Source organism: Neovison vison, chromosome 5, assembly GCF_020171115.1.
Source record: "Neovison vison isolate M4711 chromosome 5, ASM_NN_V1, whole genome shotgun sequence".
Taxonomy (NCBI): Eukaryota; Metazoa; Chordata; class Mammalia; order Carnivora; family Mustelidae; genus Neogale; species Neogale vison.
This window is the reverse complement of record NC_058095.1, coordinates 26283128-26302087: the sequence shown is the minus strand read 5'-3', so window position 1 is coordinate 26302087 and position 18960 is coordinate 26283128. Positions and strand designations below refer to the sequence as shown.

At 51.4% G+C, this 18960-nt stretch overlaps 1 protein-coding gene across 1 annotated transcript; it reads left to right on the top strand.

The window, feature by feature from the left end:
• Positions 1-9676: 9676 nt before the first annotated feature.
• Positions 9677-17953, top strand: RFLNB (refilin B). Its single transcript, XM_044248199.1, has 3 exons — positions 9677-9927; positions 12654-12763; positions 14829-17953. The coding sequence occupies exons 1-3, from the start codon at positions 9712-9714 to the stop codon at positions 15157-15159; spliced, it is 657 nt and encodes a 218-aa protein (XP_044104134.1). The 5' UTR covers positions 9677-9711; the 3' UTR covers positions 15160-17953.
• The last annotated feature ends 1007 nt before the right edge of the window (positions 17954-18960 follow it).

Here is an 18960-nt window from a genome sequence, read left to right as displayed (position 1 = left end):
GCCTTGCTTTCCTGCTCCCATACTTCTTGGTGTCCTTCCCTGACTCTTCTTGTCCTGACCCTTGACTGTGGTGAAGCCCCGAAGTTTGCACTTCACACTCCTTCAGAGAACAGGTATCCCAGGTGTAAATACCAGCTGTGCCTTCTGAAGTTTCTCAGATTTTTCATTTGTGTCCTTCCCCCTTAGCTGACCCCAGCTTATTTGCATGTCCCATCATTAGCACATGGGTATACCCCCAGATAACCTCAACCCCATTTCTCTATGGCACCACCCTCCTTTCCTTGTTCCTCTGTCTCAAAGCGTTAGTCACCCTTAACAACTCTCCTTGTCAACCAATATGGTTATTTGATCATTAAACATTTTCTTGTGCACCTGGGTGGCTTAAGTCAGTTAAGAATCTGCCTTCAGCTCAGATCATGATCCCAGAGTCCCACATCAGGCTCCCTGATCAGTGGGGAAAGCCTGACCTTCTCCGTTCTTGTGCTTTCTCTCTCTCTCTCTCAAATAAATAAGATCTTAAAAAAAAAAAAAAAATCAGTGAAGCTCCGCGTGTGTAAGTATCTTTGCTTACTTGTTCTCACCTTTTTGTAGGATACTCTTCTAAAATTATTCTGTTGGCATTTAAAAGGACACGTTTAAAGTGCACATTTAAAGTGTTGCTAGCTTGGGATGCCTGGGTGGCTCAGTTGGTTAAGCCACTGCCTTCTGCTCAGGTCATGATCCCAGGGTCCTGGGATCAAGTCCCACACTGGGCTCCTTACTCAGCGTGGAGCCTGCTTCTCCCTCTGCCTCTGCCTGCTTGTGCCCTCTCTCTCTCTCTCTCTCTCTCTTTCTCTCTGACAAATACATAAATAAATAAAATCTTAAAAAAAAAAAAAAATCTTGCTAGCCCTTACCAAAACATCCTCTAAAGAGATGGTTTCACGCTTGCTCTTATCAACAGCATGTGTGATCCGCCCCCCCCCCCAACCTTATGGGCCCGAGATGTTTTTTCCTGCTTCTCGAGGTGTAATTCTAACTTCCCCTTTAGAGTGCAGGGGATATAGTTGTAGCTCTGCCTCTAGAAACTCAGTAAGCAGAAGTTCCCCTTTGGGTTTCGTTACATAAAACCAAATGTGACTCAACCGGGCCTATATCTTGCAGCAAGGAAGCTTACTTAGGAAGCAAGAGCCCTGTGGCTTCCCTCGTCATCAGGGCTCCTGGAGGATGTGCTTTGTTGGTTCACCCATGAAAGCAAAGGTTATCCTTTGTGTATGAGAGAGGTAATAGTTTGATATTAAATTGAGCCTCTTTTCTTCTTTATCTCTCCCCTCTCCCCACCATTCCAGTCATAGGCAGGGCGTCCTATATGTACTGTCCTCAGGAGGGAACATACAGAGATGTCATAGCCTAAATCCTTAGGTTCGGAACGACATAGACTTTTGTGATTCTGGAGTAGAGAGGAAAGTCTTGAGAGGTCTTGAAAGTGTGGAGGTCCATGCGAGAGTATTGGGATAGCACTGTGTTTGGGTTTTGTTTCTTATTCTAAAAGTGTACCTTTAAATTTTTTTAAAGATTTTATTTATTTGGCGCCTGGGTGGCTCAGTGGGTTAAGCCGCTGCCTTCGGCTCAGGTCATGATCTCAGGGTCCTGGGATCGAGTCCCACATGGGCTCTCTGCTCAGCGGGGAGCCTGCTTCCCTCTCTCTCTCTGCCTGCCTCTCCATCTACTTGTGATTTCTCTCTGTCAAATAAATGAATAAAATCTTTAAAAAAAAAGATTTTATTTATTTATTTGACAGAGAGAGCAAGAGAGGGAATACAAGCAGGGGGAGTGGGAGAGGAAGAAACAGGCTTTTCATTGAGCAGAGCCGGATGCAGGGCTCGATCCCGGGACCCTGGGATCATGACCCAACCCAAAGGCAGACACTTAGTGACTAAGCCACCCACATACCCCTAAATTTTTTAAAGTAATCTCTATGTGGGGCTTGAACTCACAACCCGGAGATCAAGAGTTGCATGTTCTCCCAACTGAGCCAGCCAGGTGCCCCTACATTTATGTTTCAAGAGACAAAATTCTGGAAGTCTTGGCATACAAGCCACACCATCATCACAGTGCATTTTGACATAACTATTTTTTTCCATTTTAAAAGAAAGAAGGTTTTGACTATCAGGAAAGGAAAAACTAGAGGAAATATGACTTGGCTTAGAGGCTAAAGGCCACTGAGAAGAATGCCAGAACCCCATCCCTCTGGACTGAGCCCTCTGGGTGTATAAGAGAACACCCCCCTAATTTTGAGGGAAATACTGATCTAGAAACTATGTGCCTGGCTTGCTTTGATCAATCTAGAAGAACTCACGCCCCATAGAGGAGCCTGGAGGAGGTAGAAAGAAAGCACCTGAGGGAGAAGAAACAGTGTCTGATAGGCTTAGGGGAGGGCGTGCCCCACAGAGCCCCTCACACCCCATCATGGGCAGGCGATGGCTCCCAAGCAGCATGAGTTTCCAGAGGTAATGAAAGGGCCAGCTCACTGGAAGACCCCTTGCATGGGACAACTGTGATGCAGAAAGCGTGGCTTATGGTTATGAAAAGTAGCCTTCCATGGCCAAGCCAAACAAGCTCTCCTTAGTGGAGGCCAAAGAGGTAGGAAGGTGACCAGGGACCAGGCCCTCACCCCAGCCACCTCACCCCTGCTGTCACCATGTCAGAATAAGCCTCCCTAGATGCCACCCAGGCAAAAGAGAATAAGAACAGTGATTACCTAAAGCCACTAGTCATTTCTAGAAGATAGGAAACTAAACTGAGTTAGCAATACAGTTCTCCATTGGGAGAATATGGAGGCACATGAGCTCAATTGAGTCCTGTTAAAAAAAATTAAAAGAACATTATCCTCTCATCTGCCAGAGCACACAGTCATGAAACAACCCCATCACAAGTGAAGAGGAGAATTAAGAGCTTGTCACCGTGAACTTGACATGGCATTTCCAGCCAAGAGCATGGCTGGAAGCCAGCCACCCTACCTCTTGCTTCCCTTGGTCACCAGGGCAACAGCTCTGCAGGACGCATGTCCAGCTGTGGAACTGACTCCAGAAGGGATTGAACTTGGAGCCTTGGCCATGTCTGCAGTGCCCTCTACCCAATGAAGCTAAGCCAGAAGAGGACGACCGCCAGATCTCTGCCATGATGTCTCAAGATCTAGTCCGAGACTTAGGCAAACTCGAGGAAATATGATTGGATTCCAACAATGGCCTTTATCCCTACAGTTCAGGCAGCCTGAGGCCTTCCTGGCTGGGGCCACCAAAAAGCTCCCAAGATTGACCACAAAGCAGGTGACATTAAGTAAAGAGGAGGCTTCACAGTCTACCCCTCAGTCATAAGCAAAGACCGTCAGAGCTCCCGGCCTTGGCCTGTTGTTCCTCTGCCTTCTCCCCCTCTCTTCTTTGCCTGCCTATTTCTTCCTCGGAGCTTTCAAATCAGCCCATGTGCTACTTCCTCCAGAAATCTTTCCCCAAGCCTCACCTCCCTCTTTCCCCGAGCTGGGTGGAGCTCTCTTGGTGCTCCCACGCTCTCTACCTCTCATACAGTAGGTGTTGGTCGAATGAATGAGTCTTGTGGGAGAGCGGACAATCAAATTCAAAACAGATTTTGGTAAGAGCTATCAGCCTTGGGAGCAGAGCTAAAATGTGTTCTGGTGGAATGAGGCCATAAATAGTATTTCAGCTAGGAGCACAGAGCCCAGAGTTTTCAATGTTCATGTGTGATGAAAGGCCCGGGCCTAGCTTGTGTTACCTGTTCTTTGGATTACAGGTGTGTAGAAGGACAGGCAGATATCGTGTCCTAGGTGGAAGCCTATCTTGGGGGGTAGAAGATGATGATACCTGACATTCTAGAAACTCCTGCTTCCAACACAGCCTGCTAACTGCAGAAGGCCCCTTTTCTGACCTGGCCGCTCTGGCCCCAGGAGGGTGCCACGCAGACAGCATTGATGCTAACAGGTTAGCTGATATCTGTGGGATATCAGGTCTACCTTTCAGCCTTCAAAACCAAGGCATTGAGGGGCCCTGGGTGGCTTAGTTGGTTAAGCGTTGGCCCTCCGCTCGGGTCTTAATCTCTGGGTCGGGGGTAGAGTCCCTTGTTGGTCTCCCTGCTCAGCGGGGAGTCTGCTTCTCCCTCCCCCCACGTGCCTCCCCCCTGCTCGTGCTCTCTCTTGCTCATTCTCAAATTAATTAATTAATTAATTAAACGTTTAGAACAGCAACAACACAAAAACAAAGCACTGAGATGGGACTTGGGTGACATTTGATGGTATTGGTGGAGCAGAAGTTCCAGCTGAGGCCTAGGTGGAATATCCCATCATCCCCAGGTCCAGACAGCCTCTTTCCATACAGGACCCGAGAGCCTCTTACAGAGGGCCTAGGAGAAGTGGCAGAAAGCTGGGCCTGGCTCAGTGGGGAGGGATTTGGAATGCAAAGGGGTTTTTTGGGCGTGTTTCTTTTACTATTGCTCCTTGGCCTAGCCCTGCAGGGTTCAAGTTCTAATCCTAGTGCGAGAAGCTGGCAAAAAGGAAGCTATGCTTCTCCAGGACCACCCTCCAAATTAACCTCCCCCCACCATCAGGGCTGGCAGCAGCGCCCAGGGCTTTGGATAGTGCCTGGTGAGGGGCAGAGGCACGGTACCCACGACGGCATGGCTATGACCTCTCCCAGGCGCCTGGTGGATCCGAGGGTGGTCTCAGCAAGGGCAGCCTGCCAGGGGACCATGGTGGGTCACCGTTATGGGACACCATCACACAACTTAGCAGAACCAGAGGCAGGGGTGGTGAGGGGCCAGGAAAAAGAAAATTGATGGCAGGCTTCTCATGTGTGTGACCAGATTTACTTATAAGCACATGAGAGACACCTTCAGAGATTTCCAGAAATACCTGTCAGGGGTTGGGGTCATCCTACAAAAGCGCAGGGCAAGAGGCAGGAAAATGCTAGCGCCCCTCCCCCCCGGCAGGGATATGGCGTGGGAAAACATGAGAAGCAGTTTTTCTTTGGTCCCTCTCCTCTCACCCCACGTTCTTCCCCCACCCCTGGCTAATTTTCAGCTGAGACTCAGAACTGAAAAACATTTCTTCAAAGGCACGTAAATGTCTTCAGCGAGTATGGAGAGTTCCCAGTTGTACATAGCTGCAAACCACAGCCGCCTCCTGCCTGCGTCTACTCAGCTTTGAACTTGGGGGAGGAGAAGAATGCACTTTGGGGCTATGGCTCCCGGGAAGGGAAGGGACACCTTGGCTCAGATCTTCACTGTGGAGCCAACTGGCCGCCTCCACGGGCTCCCACTCACTGTCTCTCCCCTCACGGCCCAGGCAAGCCCGAATCCTGGGGTGGTCCTGAAACACCACGATGTCTCCCAGCGTCCTCTGGAGTGTGACCACACAGACCTGCTGTGTGTTCCCCAGGGATGGTGACCACACACCCTTCTACCCTGTCTTTCCGCCAGGGAGCCAAGGGTCTTAACTTCAATTGCTCAACTCAGAGCGATTTTTCTGGGCTGCAAGTCCTTGTCCATCCAGTGTGAATACACAGGACGGAGCCAGGAGCGCAAGTGTATTGATGCCGCTCCAAGGAGGCCGTGTGCCCCAGCTCTCTACAAAATCCCATCTGGGTTTTATTTTGCAGAGGCCATGGCCCTTTTCTGTGTAACTAGGGAGCTTTTGGGAGCATTGCTCTTAGCAAACAAATAGGATAAAGGAGGATAGAGTCTGTGTCTGGGGTCAAGGGGATCCCCACACAGGGGACACCAGCCTGACTCCACCCCAATCCGCGGTCAGCTTCTAGGTTCAGTGTTGCCCGCCGGGCTGAGCCAGAGGTTTTTCCACCCAGTTGAAAGGTCAGAGAAGGAGCTGATCTGTGCCCCCAGGCCCATTTCCCTCTGACATTGCCAAGCCAGAACCTTGGGATCCTTTGGCTCTCTCTGGTGGAGGCTATCTTTGTGAGCGCCAGGGGCTCAGGGTTAGAAACTGACCTCACACACACTCCTGCAAGTGGTGTCATTTCCAAGGATCCCCTTTTTAATTCAGCTCTTTTTTTTTTTAAAAAAAAAAGATTTTATTTATTTGTTTGACACAGAGAGACACAGTGAGAGAGGAAACACAAGCGGGGGAGTGGGAGAGGGAGAACTGGGCTTCCCACTGACCAGGAAGGCCGATGCAGGGCTCAAGCCCAAGACCCTGGGATCATGACCTGAGCCGAAGGCAGAGAAGCTTAACGACTGAGCCACCCAGGTGCCCCAATTCAGTTCCTCCTTTTAATTGAATCCAGCAGGTCACTTTTGATGTTCTTTGAAAACTATCATCTTAGCCCTAAAATACTTACGGAAAAAAAGTTTCATTTTTTGGAAAGCATTTGGCTTGATGGGGGGCAGATGAAGGAAAGGAAGGACCTGCTTCCACGATAAGGCAAATCCACCGCATCAGGAATTCCAGAACCCTGGGACCCAAAGGGCTGGGGTGACAAGGTGCCACGAGGCAAGGGGCACAAGCCAGCGTGCCAGACCCCTGGGTGTTCTTAATCTGCTGTCTGGCTGGGTTTACTGAAGACCAGCTGTTCCAAAACAATAAGCTGCGGCAGTTGGGGGCCGGGGCGGGGTGAGGGGGAGGTCCTGCCGTGTGCTTGTCTGACTCAACTCCATTCAGGCATCTGCTTAATTTAGTGCAGAAAAAGGGAAAATACAGGATTGGCATCATCGATCGGCATCTTTTGTTCCTCAGATGCCTCTGAGAAAGGCCTTAGGCCAGAAGCCAAGTCCTGTGAGGACATTGGTCTCTGTAACCCAGGCAGGGGGACCATGGCCCTGGCCAGCTATGGGAACGCCAGTGTGGAGAAGAGGCCACTCTTCAATAGGCTCTGCGGTCTTGTCTGGTGTCATGGAGTCCCCCCACCCCCGATTTCTAGGTGAGCCCCAGCAATCCCTCAAAAGAAGGCCTGTCTTCAGAGGCTGGCCAGGGGTGGGTAAAGGTGGGACCCATTGTCCTTCTCCAGCTCTGGTTAGAGATTTTTATTTATTTTTTATTTTTTTTTAAAGATTTCATTTATTTATTTGAGAGAGAGACTGTGAGAGAGAGCATGAGCGAGGAGAAGGTCAGAGAGAGAAGCAGACTCCCCATGGACCTGGGAGCCCAATGCGGGACTCGATCCCGGCCGGGATCATGACCTGAGCTGAAGGCAGTCGTCCAACCAACTGAGCCACCCAGGCATCCCTGGTTAGAGATTTTTAAAGAAGTGTCCTTGGGAAAGCAATCGGGAATAAGACCAGGACAATGATGAGCACAGGTCATGGAGCTCTTCCAAAGGACAACCATACGAACTCACAGTATGAGCTCATTGCTTGGGCAGAGCAGATACAGCTGCCTTCCAGGCTGAGGGGCGTGGCTCCCTCATAGCGACAGAGGAAGTCCCCCTGATCTCACACTCAGCACACAGGGGCAGGTCGAAGCTGGATGGTGGAGCATCTCTGCTCCTCTCCACCAGGAATGGTGAGTTGGTGGAGATACCAGAGTGGGCAGGACGTTCCCCGCCTTCCCCTCGGTCGCCATGTGACTTCCAATCTGCTTGGACTTCCCTTTGAGCTCTTCACAGACAGTCTGATGGGGGGTACAAACCTGGGATCCCTCCTCATTGTCTTTGGATTAGCTGGGAGCCAGTGGAAGACCCGAGTTTGGTGCGGCTTATGCAGAGGGAGCACCTGTTTCTGGGGTATCTGGGTGGGTCTCCAACTCTGCTTCTTCATCAGTGTCCAGACCTGCGGCTGGATTCGTCTTCAGGCCCCTCCAAATTTTTTCTGTGTGTGAACCAATACTGGGTTCCTCTGTGGGGAAGGAGGCCACAGTGGCCAGACCATTGGCTTATGCTTCAGGAACTCATTGGCATTTGTCCTGGGTGATGCCTGACGACCATCCTCTGGGTTCAGAAAGCCCTGCCTAACCTCTACTTGAAGGGTTCTTAGAATGTAGCTGGGAATGCTGGGGGGCAAATTCCCTCCAGGGCGCCAAGTCCTCCCACAATCAACAGACCACGCTTTCCACAATGCCAAGAAGCACGCCCATTCTTCCCGTGGTGCCCTGTGTTGAAGGCAGCCTGGGAGGTGCAGATGGTGGGAACAGCATGGGCAGGAAGGAACAGCCGCGCACTTGGCCCAGCTTCTAAGGCCCGCTGCTAACAGTTCATCCTTGCACTAACCACTGGTCCAAGACTGTGCCCTGTTGACTTTGTAATCCATTCTCACAGGCCCTTAATGAATGAGCGACCTCCCAGGACACAGGCATGTGCCAGGTTTTATTTTCCAGGGAAGGGAATGATCCAAGGCAAGCGGCCTCCTACCTGCTATGTGATTTGGACCAAGTCAATTCCCTTTTCTGTTACTTCAAAATGATGAGTGAGGAAGGTAGGAGGGCTGAACTTTGCCAGGAGAAACTCTAACATTGACCCACTCTGAATTCTGGCTTTAACAGGTCCCAAGCGCCGGGACCTGTTTTTGCCAGGACGTAGACTGCCGGGGGGCGGGGGGGGTGGCGCACAGGACACAGCGCCTCTCAGGGCTGACACGTGCCAGCTGGGTCTGGGTGCAGCTCCAGCTCGAAGCCCTGGGCTAAACACCCATCAGAAACTCCCAGAGGAGGGTGGCTGGTGGGGGTGGGAGCTTCCAGCATTTACTGAAAATCATGAAGGGCTCTGGGAGCAAAAATCCTAGATTTGAGGATAGCCTAGTTCTACAGCTGGCGCTACTGAACCGAGTTCCCACTGAGATGGAGTCTCTCTGTCAAACTAAAGAAAGGGGGAATCCCCCAATCTGGTTCTTAGAAAGGAAGTCCTATGAATGAAAACTAGGCCCCGCCTATTAGAGCCCCTAGCCCATTAGACAGCCCTTGGGCAGCCTACTGAGCTCGTGTCATTCGAGGTCCCAGTCTGCGCCCACTGCAGAATTTTCCCCTCTGGTGTGGTCACAGCATGTTCAGCTGAGCTGCCAGACCAGCGAGGGATGCGGGTCCCCCTCCTGGAGTCCCCTGAGGATACTCGGAGTAGGTCTTCTCCTCCGGGGCAGAAGTGAGAGCCGGAGACACAGAGAGCCCGCAAGGCTGAGCCAAGAGGCGTTTGGAGCCATACGAGGCGCATTAACTATTAATAATTTCCAGTTGTTTGCTCGCTGGGTTCGGCCGGCTCCCCAGGCCTCCGCAGGCCGGGACTCCACTCTGGCTCTCCAGACCGCCAGGGCTCCCCACTAGCGCCCGCCGGGCCCTGCCGGGCCAGGGCCAGGGGCCAGGGCGCCAAGAGGAGCCTGGTGCGAGCAGGGTCCCGCGTCCACCTGTAGCGGGGCGCGGGGTGGCGGCGGCGCTGGGGTGCCTGTCCCTCCCGCGGCTGAGCCCGCCCGGCGTCCCCACCGCTCCCGAATCGGCCGCGCGAGGCGGACTGGGCGGTAGCGCGGAGTGGAACTAGGGCGGCGCACGGCGGGAGCGCAGCGGCCCCTGGCGCCGGGCCTTGCGGCTCGGCGGGTGCGGGTCGGACCCCGCGCGCTAGGAGAGGAGGGGCGGGGCGGGGCGGAGGGCGGGGCCGGGAGCGCGGCGGCCCGCGGGACCGGGACGGCGCGCGGGCAGCCGGCAGGGAGGGCGGCTGGGCGGGCAGCGGCCCCGGCCCGCGTGTGCGCTCCTCGCGCCCCTCGCTAGTCCCCGGCCCCGGCGCGCTAGCAGCCATGGTGGGCCGGCTGAGCCTGCAGGATGTGCCCGAGCTCGTGGACACCAAGAAGAAGGGCGACGGCGTCCTGGACAGTCCGGACTCGGGGCTGCCCCCCAGCCCCAGTCCCAGTCACTGGGGGCTCGCGGCGGCCGGGGGCGGCGGCAGCGGCGGGGAGCGCGCACCGGTCCCCGGGACGCTGGAGCCCGACGCGGCGACGACCCCCGCGGTCCCGGTGAGTGCCCCCGCTCGGGCTCCTTCCTTCCCCATCCAACCCGCAGCCTGTTCCCTGGGGACCGCCAGCCTTGCCGGTCCGCTCCGAGAGCGCCGTCGGCGCCGCCACCCGCCCGTCGGGACGGCGTGGCCATCGCGGGGAGCCCGGGGCGGGAGCGCGGCGAGAGCCTGGCCAGCTGGAGCCGGTGGCTGGAAAATTGTCATCGCCTGGGAGGCGCGGGAGCCCTGGGAGAGGCGAGCCCCCGCCTTCTGTCTTTGGGGTGGCGGCCCCCGGGGCTGCCAGGCTGCGGCTCGGCCATGTTCCTGCCCGGGGCCGGGCTGGAGAGGGGCCTGGGACACCGAGAAGGAGCCCCAGCCTTCTCTGTCCTGCGGGCCTGGGACCCCCGGGCCTAGCCCCCCACCGGTGGCGCCTCCCAAGGATCGGCCCCCTCCTGGCTGGTCTTGGGGAGAAGGGTGTGTGTGCTTCAGCTCCCTGATTCAGAGAGCAAGAGGGACCGGCCTTTGGGGACCGTGTTCATGGTGTGGGAGGGGACCTTGGAGAAAAGTTACCCCGTGTGCCTCCTGCCTCCTGGTGCCAGCCCCTTCTCCTGTCACCTAATCCCCATTTGGCACTTGAAGGGTGGGAGGCCTTTAGATGGGTGGAACCTTTCAAAAAGGAATCCTTTTATTTTATTTCAAGGTTTTTATTTAAAGAAAAAACACGTAGTCTTTTTTTGCCTTAGGAATCGCTCAGGTGGTGGTGTTTATTGCCTTTAACCTAGAACTCAGGGGAAGCCACATCCTGTCTACAGCCAAGGCTCAAAGTGGGGCTCTCAGCCCCCTTCCTACCCCTTGGAGATGACTCTGTATGACCCTCTCCGCTGGAGTGAAGTAGTCAGTGGCAGAGGCTGTTCCTTAAAGACCTATGCACGTCGATGGGCTTGGAGTTCTTGACCCAGTGACCCTGTCTCTGGGACATTGGAGTGCATTCCCTTTGGAGTGCAGCACTTGCTTCAACTTGGCTTTCAGAACCCTTGTCTGGTCCTTCTAGCTTCATCCTCCTGACCATAGGCAGATACATACATTGGTGTCTTCTGATGCTGTCCCTCTACCTCGCATGCCTTTTCCTTCTGAGCCCATCCTCTCCTACAGCTGCCTTTTTGACCTGTCAGACCCCTGCTGGCCCTTCAAGCTCAATTTGTCACCTCCTCTGGGAAGTCTTCGTTGATGCTTCCCAGAGCCATGCCAAAATCAATGGCTTGGTCCCCATTACCTGGTGGCACCTTGTTCATGTGTCTGTTGTCATTCCTGATGCCTGTCCCATTTCCAACCTGTACCTGCACCAAGGTGTGGCATGTCTGTTGGGTTGGCAGGGAGGAGCGAGCTCATAAGGCAGGGGCAGGAGAACTGAGGGCTTGTGTGACTTACTGGCTATAGTGTGAGTGTGGCAGAGTTGTGCACCTCCCTTCCTGCTATCATCCCACAGCCCCCAGGGCTGCCCGGAGGCACTCCCTAGGTCAAGGGTCTGGTAGCCAGGGCGCTGGGGGCAGAGCAGGGCCCACTGTCCCTGCTCGGGGGCTGTTTCTGAAAGCTCTGCGGCAGTCAGTGCCCACACCTTCTCCTGCCCCTGTTACTGACCACGGTTCCCAGCCACAGCTCCTCCTCCAGCTAGGGCTTCTTCAGCCCTCCACCCAAGTTCAAGAGCTGGACCCAGAGGACACTTTGCTCCTCCCCACCTACCCTGGTCCCCTTTGACTTCGTATTTCAACCCTGCACCCTCACTTGACACTAGCCTGGTAACACGATAAGTCTTAGAGCTTCCCTTCTAAAACTCTCTGCTTCCTTCTCTACCCTGGAAGACGTCGGGGGGCGGGGCTGCCACCTCCACATCCTGGCCCAAGTGTGGATCCTTCTCTCAAATGAGGCAAAGAAAGTGACAGATTGCCAGTAACCCCAGGAACCCAAGGCGCTGCGCCCTGTTGAACACTTACCACAGAGGCCCAATTCCAGTCAACTCGGGGAAAACTAGCACCTGTATCTAGGACAGAACCCTCCCTTATTCAGGCTACCTGATGAACCAGAAAGTTCAGGGCCTCGTCCAGGCCAGGAGCCAGTTAACCTCTAGGGATGCTGTGCTCTGGTTCTTCGAGTTTGCCGAGCAGTGGAAGGTGGTATAGAGAACTATTTTGGTGTCCATCTTACCAGTGAGTTTGTGGCTCCCTCTGTCTTGGTTGGGTGTTCATCGAGCCGTCCCAGAGGCTGGGAAGGCACAGGTCAAGTCCCACTGAATCTTCAGTGTGAAAAAATTTGTTGTAGAATTTTTTTGTTCTGGCCTTTTCTGGAGTGTTGCTGAGACCATTGCAGGGTTGGGGGACACATCGTTGAGGGTTCTGGTTAGTGAAACCCAAGTTTGTCAAGGTTTTCTCACTGCCTTGATGCGGGATGGGGCAACCGCCCTAGGGTCTCATCCCAGGGTCATGATGCTGAGCTCCTTAACCTCTCACAAAATCCCAGTGAAGAAAGGAGGCATCCCCTTGGTGTACAGATAAGGTAATAAGGCACGTGATGCAACCCAGGCCTCCTGGCTCTCCAGCCAAAGCTCTTCCCATGCTGTGGGGCAGCCTTTCTCCAGGATCATTCCCAGGACGGGGACACAAATCACAGTCGAGCCCATCAGCTGGAAGCTCAGAGCCAGCACCTCCATGGGGGGCCTGGCCTGTGGTCTAACTGTCTTCTCCATTCTTGCAGAACCCAGCATCTCTGCCCAGCTCTCTGACCTTTGCCTGCTCACCAAGGCTGTGCCCTCTGTCTTTTGGTGAAGGAGTAGAGTTTGACCCCTTACCACCAATGGAAGTAAGGTAAATACAGTAGGTCCAAACTGGATTGGAGTTTTTCATTTTTTCCTTGTTTATTCTAGAAATGAATGCCTGTTTGTTTGTTTGTTTTTAAAAAGTTAATCACAAAAAAGTGCCAAAGACTACTCATAGTTTGTTGGGTACTATGTTGGATTTCTTATGTCACCTGCAGCATTTCTTATGTTTCCTGCAGCACCTGGGTGGCTCAGTCAGTTGAGCTGCTGTCTTTAGCTCAGGTTGTGATCTCAGGGCTCGAGATCGGGCCCCGTATCGGACTCCTTGTTCTGTCGGGAGCCTGCTTTTCCTTCTCTCTCTGCTGCTACCCCTGCTTGTGCTCTTTCTCTCAAATAAATAATAAAATCTTAAAATCTTCTAAAAATTTAAAATATCTATAGATAAATATATCTATAGATAAATATATCTATATAGATATATTATATATAGATACACCCTTTGAAATAAAAACAAGATCATGTTATATGTAAAGTCCTGAGACTTGCTTTTTGCCCTTTTTGCCTTTGCATATCGTGACCATCAGATGCATAGAGCTTTATAATAAAATAATTCCTCTTTCAGGAAGCTGCGTGCCCTGTTGCCCCGCCCCTGCTTCAAGGTGCTCTACCCTTGTCTCCTGTTACAGTTTCACTGGGCAAGGACGAGTCTTCCTTTGGGAATTGATCTCATCCGGGATTACCTGGGGGCAGAGATCCACTGAGAGTCTCTGTTAAAGATCTGTCTCTTCAGGGAAAGGAATTTTACTTTTGGTAGCTTGTGGGGTTTTTTGTTTTTTGGTTTTTTTTGTTTTTTTTTTGCTGGAGTTTCAGTTCCCTAACACAAAGGGCCCTTTGATGGGGAACAAAGGCGGCTCACCAGTTTAGAGGTGAGCAGTTCAGTCCTTTATTCCTGTGGAGCTTTTATTTTGAACAAAATGAGGACATGACTTCCCGACCTTAGCTTCCGCCAGCCTCTTACCCACTTGCTTAAGGGGAATGAATAGATGTTTCCATCATCCAACCGACGCACTGGAGAGAATGCTGATTCTTATTCCTGGACCCACGGGGTAGGGTCTGTGTGATGCTCTATGAAGCTGTAATAATTACTCAATAAAATGAACTAATGCTTTGCTTACATTAAAAAAATAATAATAATTAGCTCCCAAATTACCAAAGAAAGAATTAAAAAAAAAAAAGGTAAAGGAGTTGCTGAGGAACATGGAAGTTGATTTATTTTATGGAAATCAAGATGGTAATTGGCTCTAATTGATAAGGTCAGATCTCTGAGTCTTTGGTTTGAGGGGTCTCCCCATCGAAGACCAAGGGGGACCAAGTTCTAGTACTTGGTATTACTAAACTTTTAAGAATTCCTGGGTTCCTTCATTCTGTCATTAAAGAGCCGATGTGGGGAGTGGGGGGTACGTCTGGCTGGCTCAGTCGATAGAGTATGCAACTCTTGATCTCAAGGTCAGATGAGTTCCAGTCCCACGTTGGACAGAGAGCTTCATTTAAAAAAAAGCAAGCTGTTGGTGACTTCAGGGGACAGAGAAAACAAAGCATGGACCCCTTATGAGGGGGTAGAACCCGCCTTGTTCTGCCACTGACATACACCACTTGCTGCATGTGAACACTTTGCTCAGTTACTTCTGGGCACGTTTCTCAGAAAGAGGAAACAAGACATGGAGAAGCAGCCAGAGCGGCTTTTCCAGCTTACACACACGGGCGCTGCCTCCAGGGGCTACTGCCTGTCAGGAGAAACAGTGCGTGCAGGGTGAACGTGGGGATCTTGCACACCTGCCTGTAAATCTCCGCCCCACCACTCACACCTACTGTGACTTTGACCTCTGTGCATTCATTTCTTCTCCTGGGTGCTTGGTTCCGTTAGATTAGATCCTGGAAAGAAAGTGCTTCGAACAGTACCTCCCAGTAAGCTCTTCCTCAGTTCTGGGCTGCTTCTGAAGAGAGCAGCCCTGTCTTGGGGTTTGCACCCCACCAGAGGATCAAGGTCACGGTGGGGGTCATCGTGCCCCAAGCTCAGGGGAACAGCTTCGAGCTGCCTTCTCTCTCCTGCACAGGTACACATCATCCGTCAAATATGACTCTGAGCGGCACTTCATCGACGACGTCCACCTGCCCCTGGGCCTGGCAGTGGCCTCCTGCAGCCAGACCGTCACCTGCCTCCCCGACTCCACCTGGCGCAGCTACAAGGCGGAAGTGCGCTTCGAGCCCCGCCACAAGGCCGCCCGCTTCCTCAGCACCACCATCGTCTACCCTAAGTACCCCAAGACCATCTACACCACCACGCTGGATTACAACTGCCGCAAGACCCTGAGGAGGTTCCTGTCCAGCGTGGAGCTCGAAGCCTCAGAGGTCCTGGGCAGCGACAGCCTCTCGGATGAGTGCTGACGGGGGTGGGGTGGGCTCGGACTGGCTCTTCCGCTGCCCTCGAGGGGCCCACATGCTCCAGAGGAGTCTGGCCTCGTCGTCGTCCCTCAAAGTCCGGCCTGGGGAAGAAAACAATGTCACAGCCTCTTATTAGTCATGGAGAGAAATGGGTTTTTAAAAGTGTTCAGATTGGTCTCCAAAGGCGTGTATTTCTCATTTGCAGCTGCATGGCTTCCCCAAAGTCTCAATTTGTTGAACAAATAAAAAGCCAACTGGAGCGAAAGGAAAATGGCCCCAGTTTGAAATAGGGAGGGAGGAGAGGGTTCTTCTCCTCTTGGCTGGTTAGCCTGAGGAAGAGCGTGGAGAAAGTCTCTGGGCCGGAAAAAGTGAGCTGTAAGACCTTCCAGCCCCGAGTCGTCTTCCCCCACAGCAGTGCTGGTTCCCTGAGCTGTGACCGCCAACTGGGTCCAACCTATGGAGAGCTCAGTTCCACTCCGTCGTTTATTTCCATTTCCATTTATATTCCTATTCACCCAAACTCTCGGAATTCTCTACATCCTCTTTATATTAAAAAAAAAAAACAACAAAAAAACAAACCCAAGCCACAATATAAGATGCCTTTTTAAGAAAGGGAGAAAAGGTTCACCCTGTTCTCCCCACTCTTCGGGAGGCTCACATGCACAAGGGGCCCGTGTGAGAGCCGTGGCCTCAGTTCTCGGTCCTTCCACCGGTAGGGTCTGAGTTTGGGCAAAGTGCCTTGAACACTTGGCATCTGGTAATGTCACCCCAGACTTGTGTAACTCTCCTGATATGTATTTTGGGTTTCCAAATACTTTCCTACTTTCTTCATAAGACAAAACATAGCCTAGAGAAATAGCATTTTGAAGGACTGCTTAGGGAAACCACTTTTGGGGACTCCATGAGGTTTCGGCCAACTCAGGACTGGCTGGCGTCTGGGAGAGGCAGATGTAGATGATTCCGGTGACCTACTTCATCAGGATGTGCATCCTTTCCTGGGACCCCGGGTCAACTTCGACGGGGTCAACACCGCAGAGGAGTTCTGCAGTGCCTTAAGTCTAAGCCAGAAAGCAAGAAAATCGCCCCATCATTCCCTCCAGGTGCAGGAAAGGTGACTTCAGGATAGGGATTGATGTCACAAGCCAAACCCCAAAACTTGGGCGCCGTTGGGATGGTGCACATTTCTTGTAAGTGCTTACCGAAATGTAAGTGACAATCATGGCGTATGGCGCGTGTGGAGGACACTCGGAGAGCTCAGCTGAGCCAGGCTCAGAAGCAGAAGGGGTGGCTGGGCCAGAGGCTGTGGTGGGCCAGGCTGTGTCTAGCTTCAGCCTACGGCCCCCTCTGCCTCCCCACCAGCCCATGCCTCTTCCTCCTGCCAAGCCCTGAGGGGTTTGAGTGAAAAATGCGGCAGGTGGCCTTTTCTCTTCCAATATTGGAAAGAACAATCCGTGAATATTTCCTTTGAATACATCCAAATTAGACCATGTGCTCGAGGGTTGTAGAGTATTGTAAACCCGGATTCCCGCTGTATTTTGGGGTTTCTGTTGATGGCTTCTGTGTGTCCTGAAAACAGAATCGAGAGCTGACTGGGGACCGTGGAGCCGCAGCAGGGACTTGTGTTCTGAGGAGAGCAGGCGTGATGATAATCGCTCTCACTTAAAGTCATTCGAAGCCTCTAGAGCCAAACTGTCCGGTGTCTTCTTCAGCTTTAACGATGTGTGGTCTGTCATGCCCCTAACTGTTGGATGAAACCCTCGGTGGAGCCTTTGAGTGGGTTCGTGGTCCCCAGTTTGCCACAGCGAAGCTCAGCGGCGACTGATAAAGGTGGCACTCTGGGACTCCAGGACCTCCACTATGCAGAGTGACAGATGCTGTCCTCCTTTGGAAGAGTAAATTACGTGGCATTTCTTGATGAAAATGGATTTTTCCCTCTCTGATTTCATAATCTTGGCATTTAAGACAAGCGGTAAATGTAATTTTTAAATTACATTAAAAAATTCCCAAGAGTTCCCAAGGCTTTGTGTCCTGGCCCAGAGGGGACATGTGAATGAGCTCAGAACGATATTGTAGGCAGCGTGGCAGGAGAGACATATGGGAGAACATGGCCTTTGTACACGGCAACGTTTTGAGATGTCCATATGAGATTTTGTTTTGTTTTTGGGGGGTTGGGTTAAGTTTGGACAAAGCATTCTAGTTGTGGAGAGAATCTGAAATGTATCAGTAAAGTAAGTAGAAGTGAGTCATTGTGAATGGGTAAGGCAAATTGAAAAGCAGGTTTTATCTTAAGTTATTCACTAGGGAACTAACTGCAGTTCTTTCTAATCCTTTCTCTTCAAACCTGCTTTGCTGCAAGTTACAGGAAAGAAGCGTAAGAAGATGTAATGGGACACTTCAGGGTGGATCAAATGACATTGATCTTGGTGGACTTGTGTGTGAGTTTACGAGGTGGAAGCAATGATTTTTAAAATTCCTTAAAACCAACCATTCTTAAGCATATCGGAGAGATATAGTTTACTTATGAATTAAAAAGTCTTTTCTCTCAGTCTCTTAAATTATAGCTTTCAGGTAAGAAGGATGATTTGTATTTTCAGAGAAAAGTTGTTTCCTTTTCAAGGTCAGACCTTTTGAAAAGAATAATTACCTTTTCATTTGACTCTTTTCCTGTTTCTAACCTTAGGAAATCCAGAGCAGTGTTTGACAAAAACTTTTTAAAATTTATCTTTGACATCTGTCCCATTCCATTTTGCTTTGTGACCTCTTCATTTAACAATAAATTATCTTTAAAGAAACAAAACTTAGAGATGCCTCTCTTTTTTACAGTAAAATCACGTTTTGGTGAAGAAACATGAGAAAAACACCTCATCTTGAGAAATTTTAAGATGTGATTATATTTTAATACCATGATACTTCTGTTTGGAGGAGCATTCTCCTGGGGCACAGAAAGATTTTACAGGCACCCCTCAGCACAGATAGTTTTAGGGCATTTGTTCGCAGATTCAATGTGTACTCTTTGCTAAAACCCACCTATCCTGAAATTATGACTGGGCCGGTCCCTTCCTTCTTGCCTCTCCTTTCAAATTGCCTTTCTTGGGGTGCCTGGGTGGCTCAGAGGGTTAAGCCTCTGCCTTCAGCTCAGGTCATGGTCTCAGGGTCCTGGGATCAAGCCCCACATCTGGGTCTCTGCTCAGTGGAGAGCCTGCTTCTCCTCTCTCTCTGCCTGCCTCTTTGCTTACTTGTGATCTCTTTCTCTGTCAAATAAGTAAATAAAATATTTTTTAAAAATTGCCTTTCTCCCATTTTGCAGAAGAAATACATGTGTTAGTCTAACACATCTTTACTTGACGGTGGGACATTGCTCTGGGCCAGACAAACCTGTAGGCACTGGACAAAGGGACAGTTAGAAACACTGGAATCAGGGCACCAGGACCCCACTGTAGGACTCCTTGTCTATCAGTGTCCTTCACACACTCTTGTCAAGAATGAAGTACAGGGGCAGAAGTGAAGTCCGCCTGCCGTGGGAAGTTTTTACTTCCAGTATCTCAAAGTGAGGCAGCTGAAGTGATAACATAATTCATTTAATACCTATAATCTCTTCAATCTCAGGCCATTGTCTTCCCTGAAGGAAAGTCCCTTTGGGCAAAGTGTTGATAAGAGAAGAGTTGATAAGAATTATCGAAAGTGAAGGCATCTTATTTCACTCAAGTGTCAAATTCACCGCAAGGCTTGGTGGCTTATCGGTTAATCTTTGAGTTACAACTTAAATATGTCCCAAGAATGCATATAATTATGTGTGTGCATAGG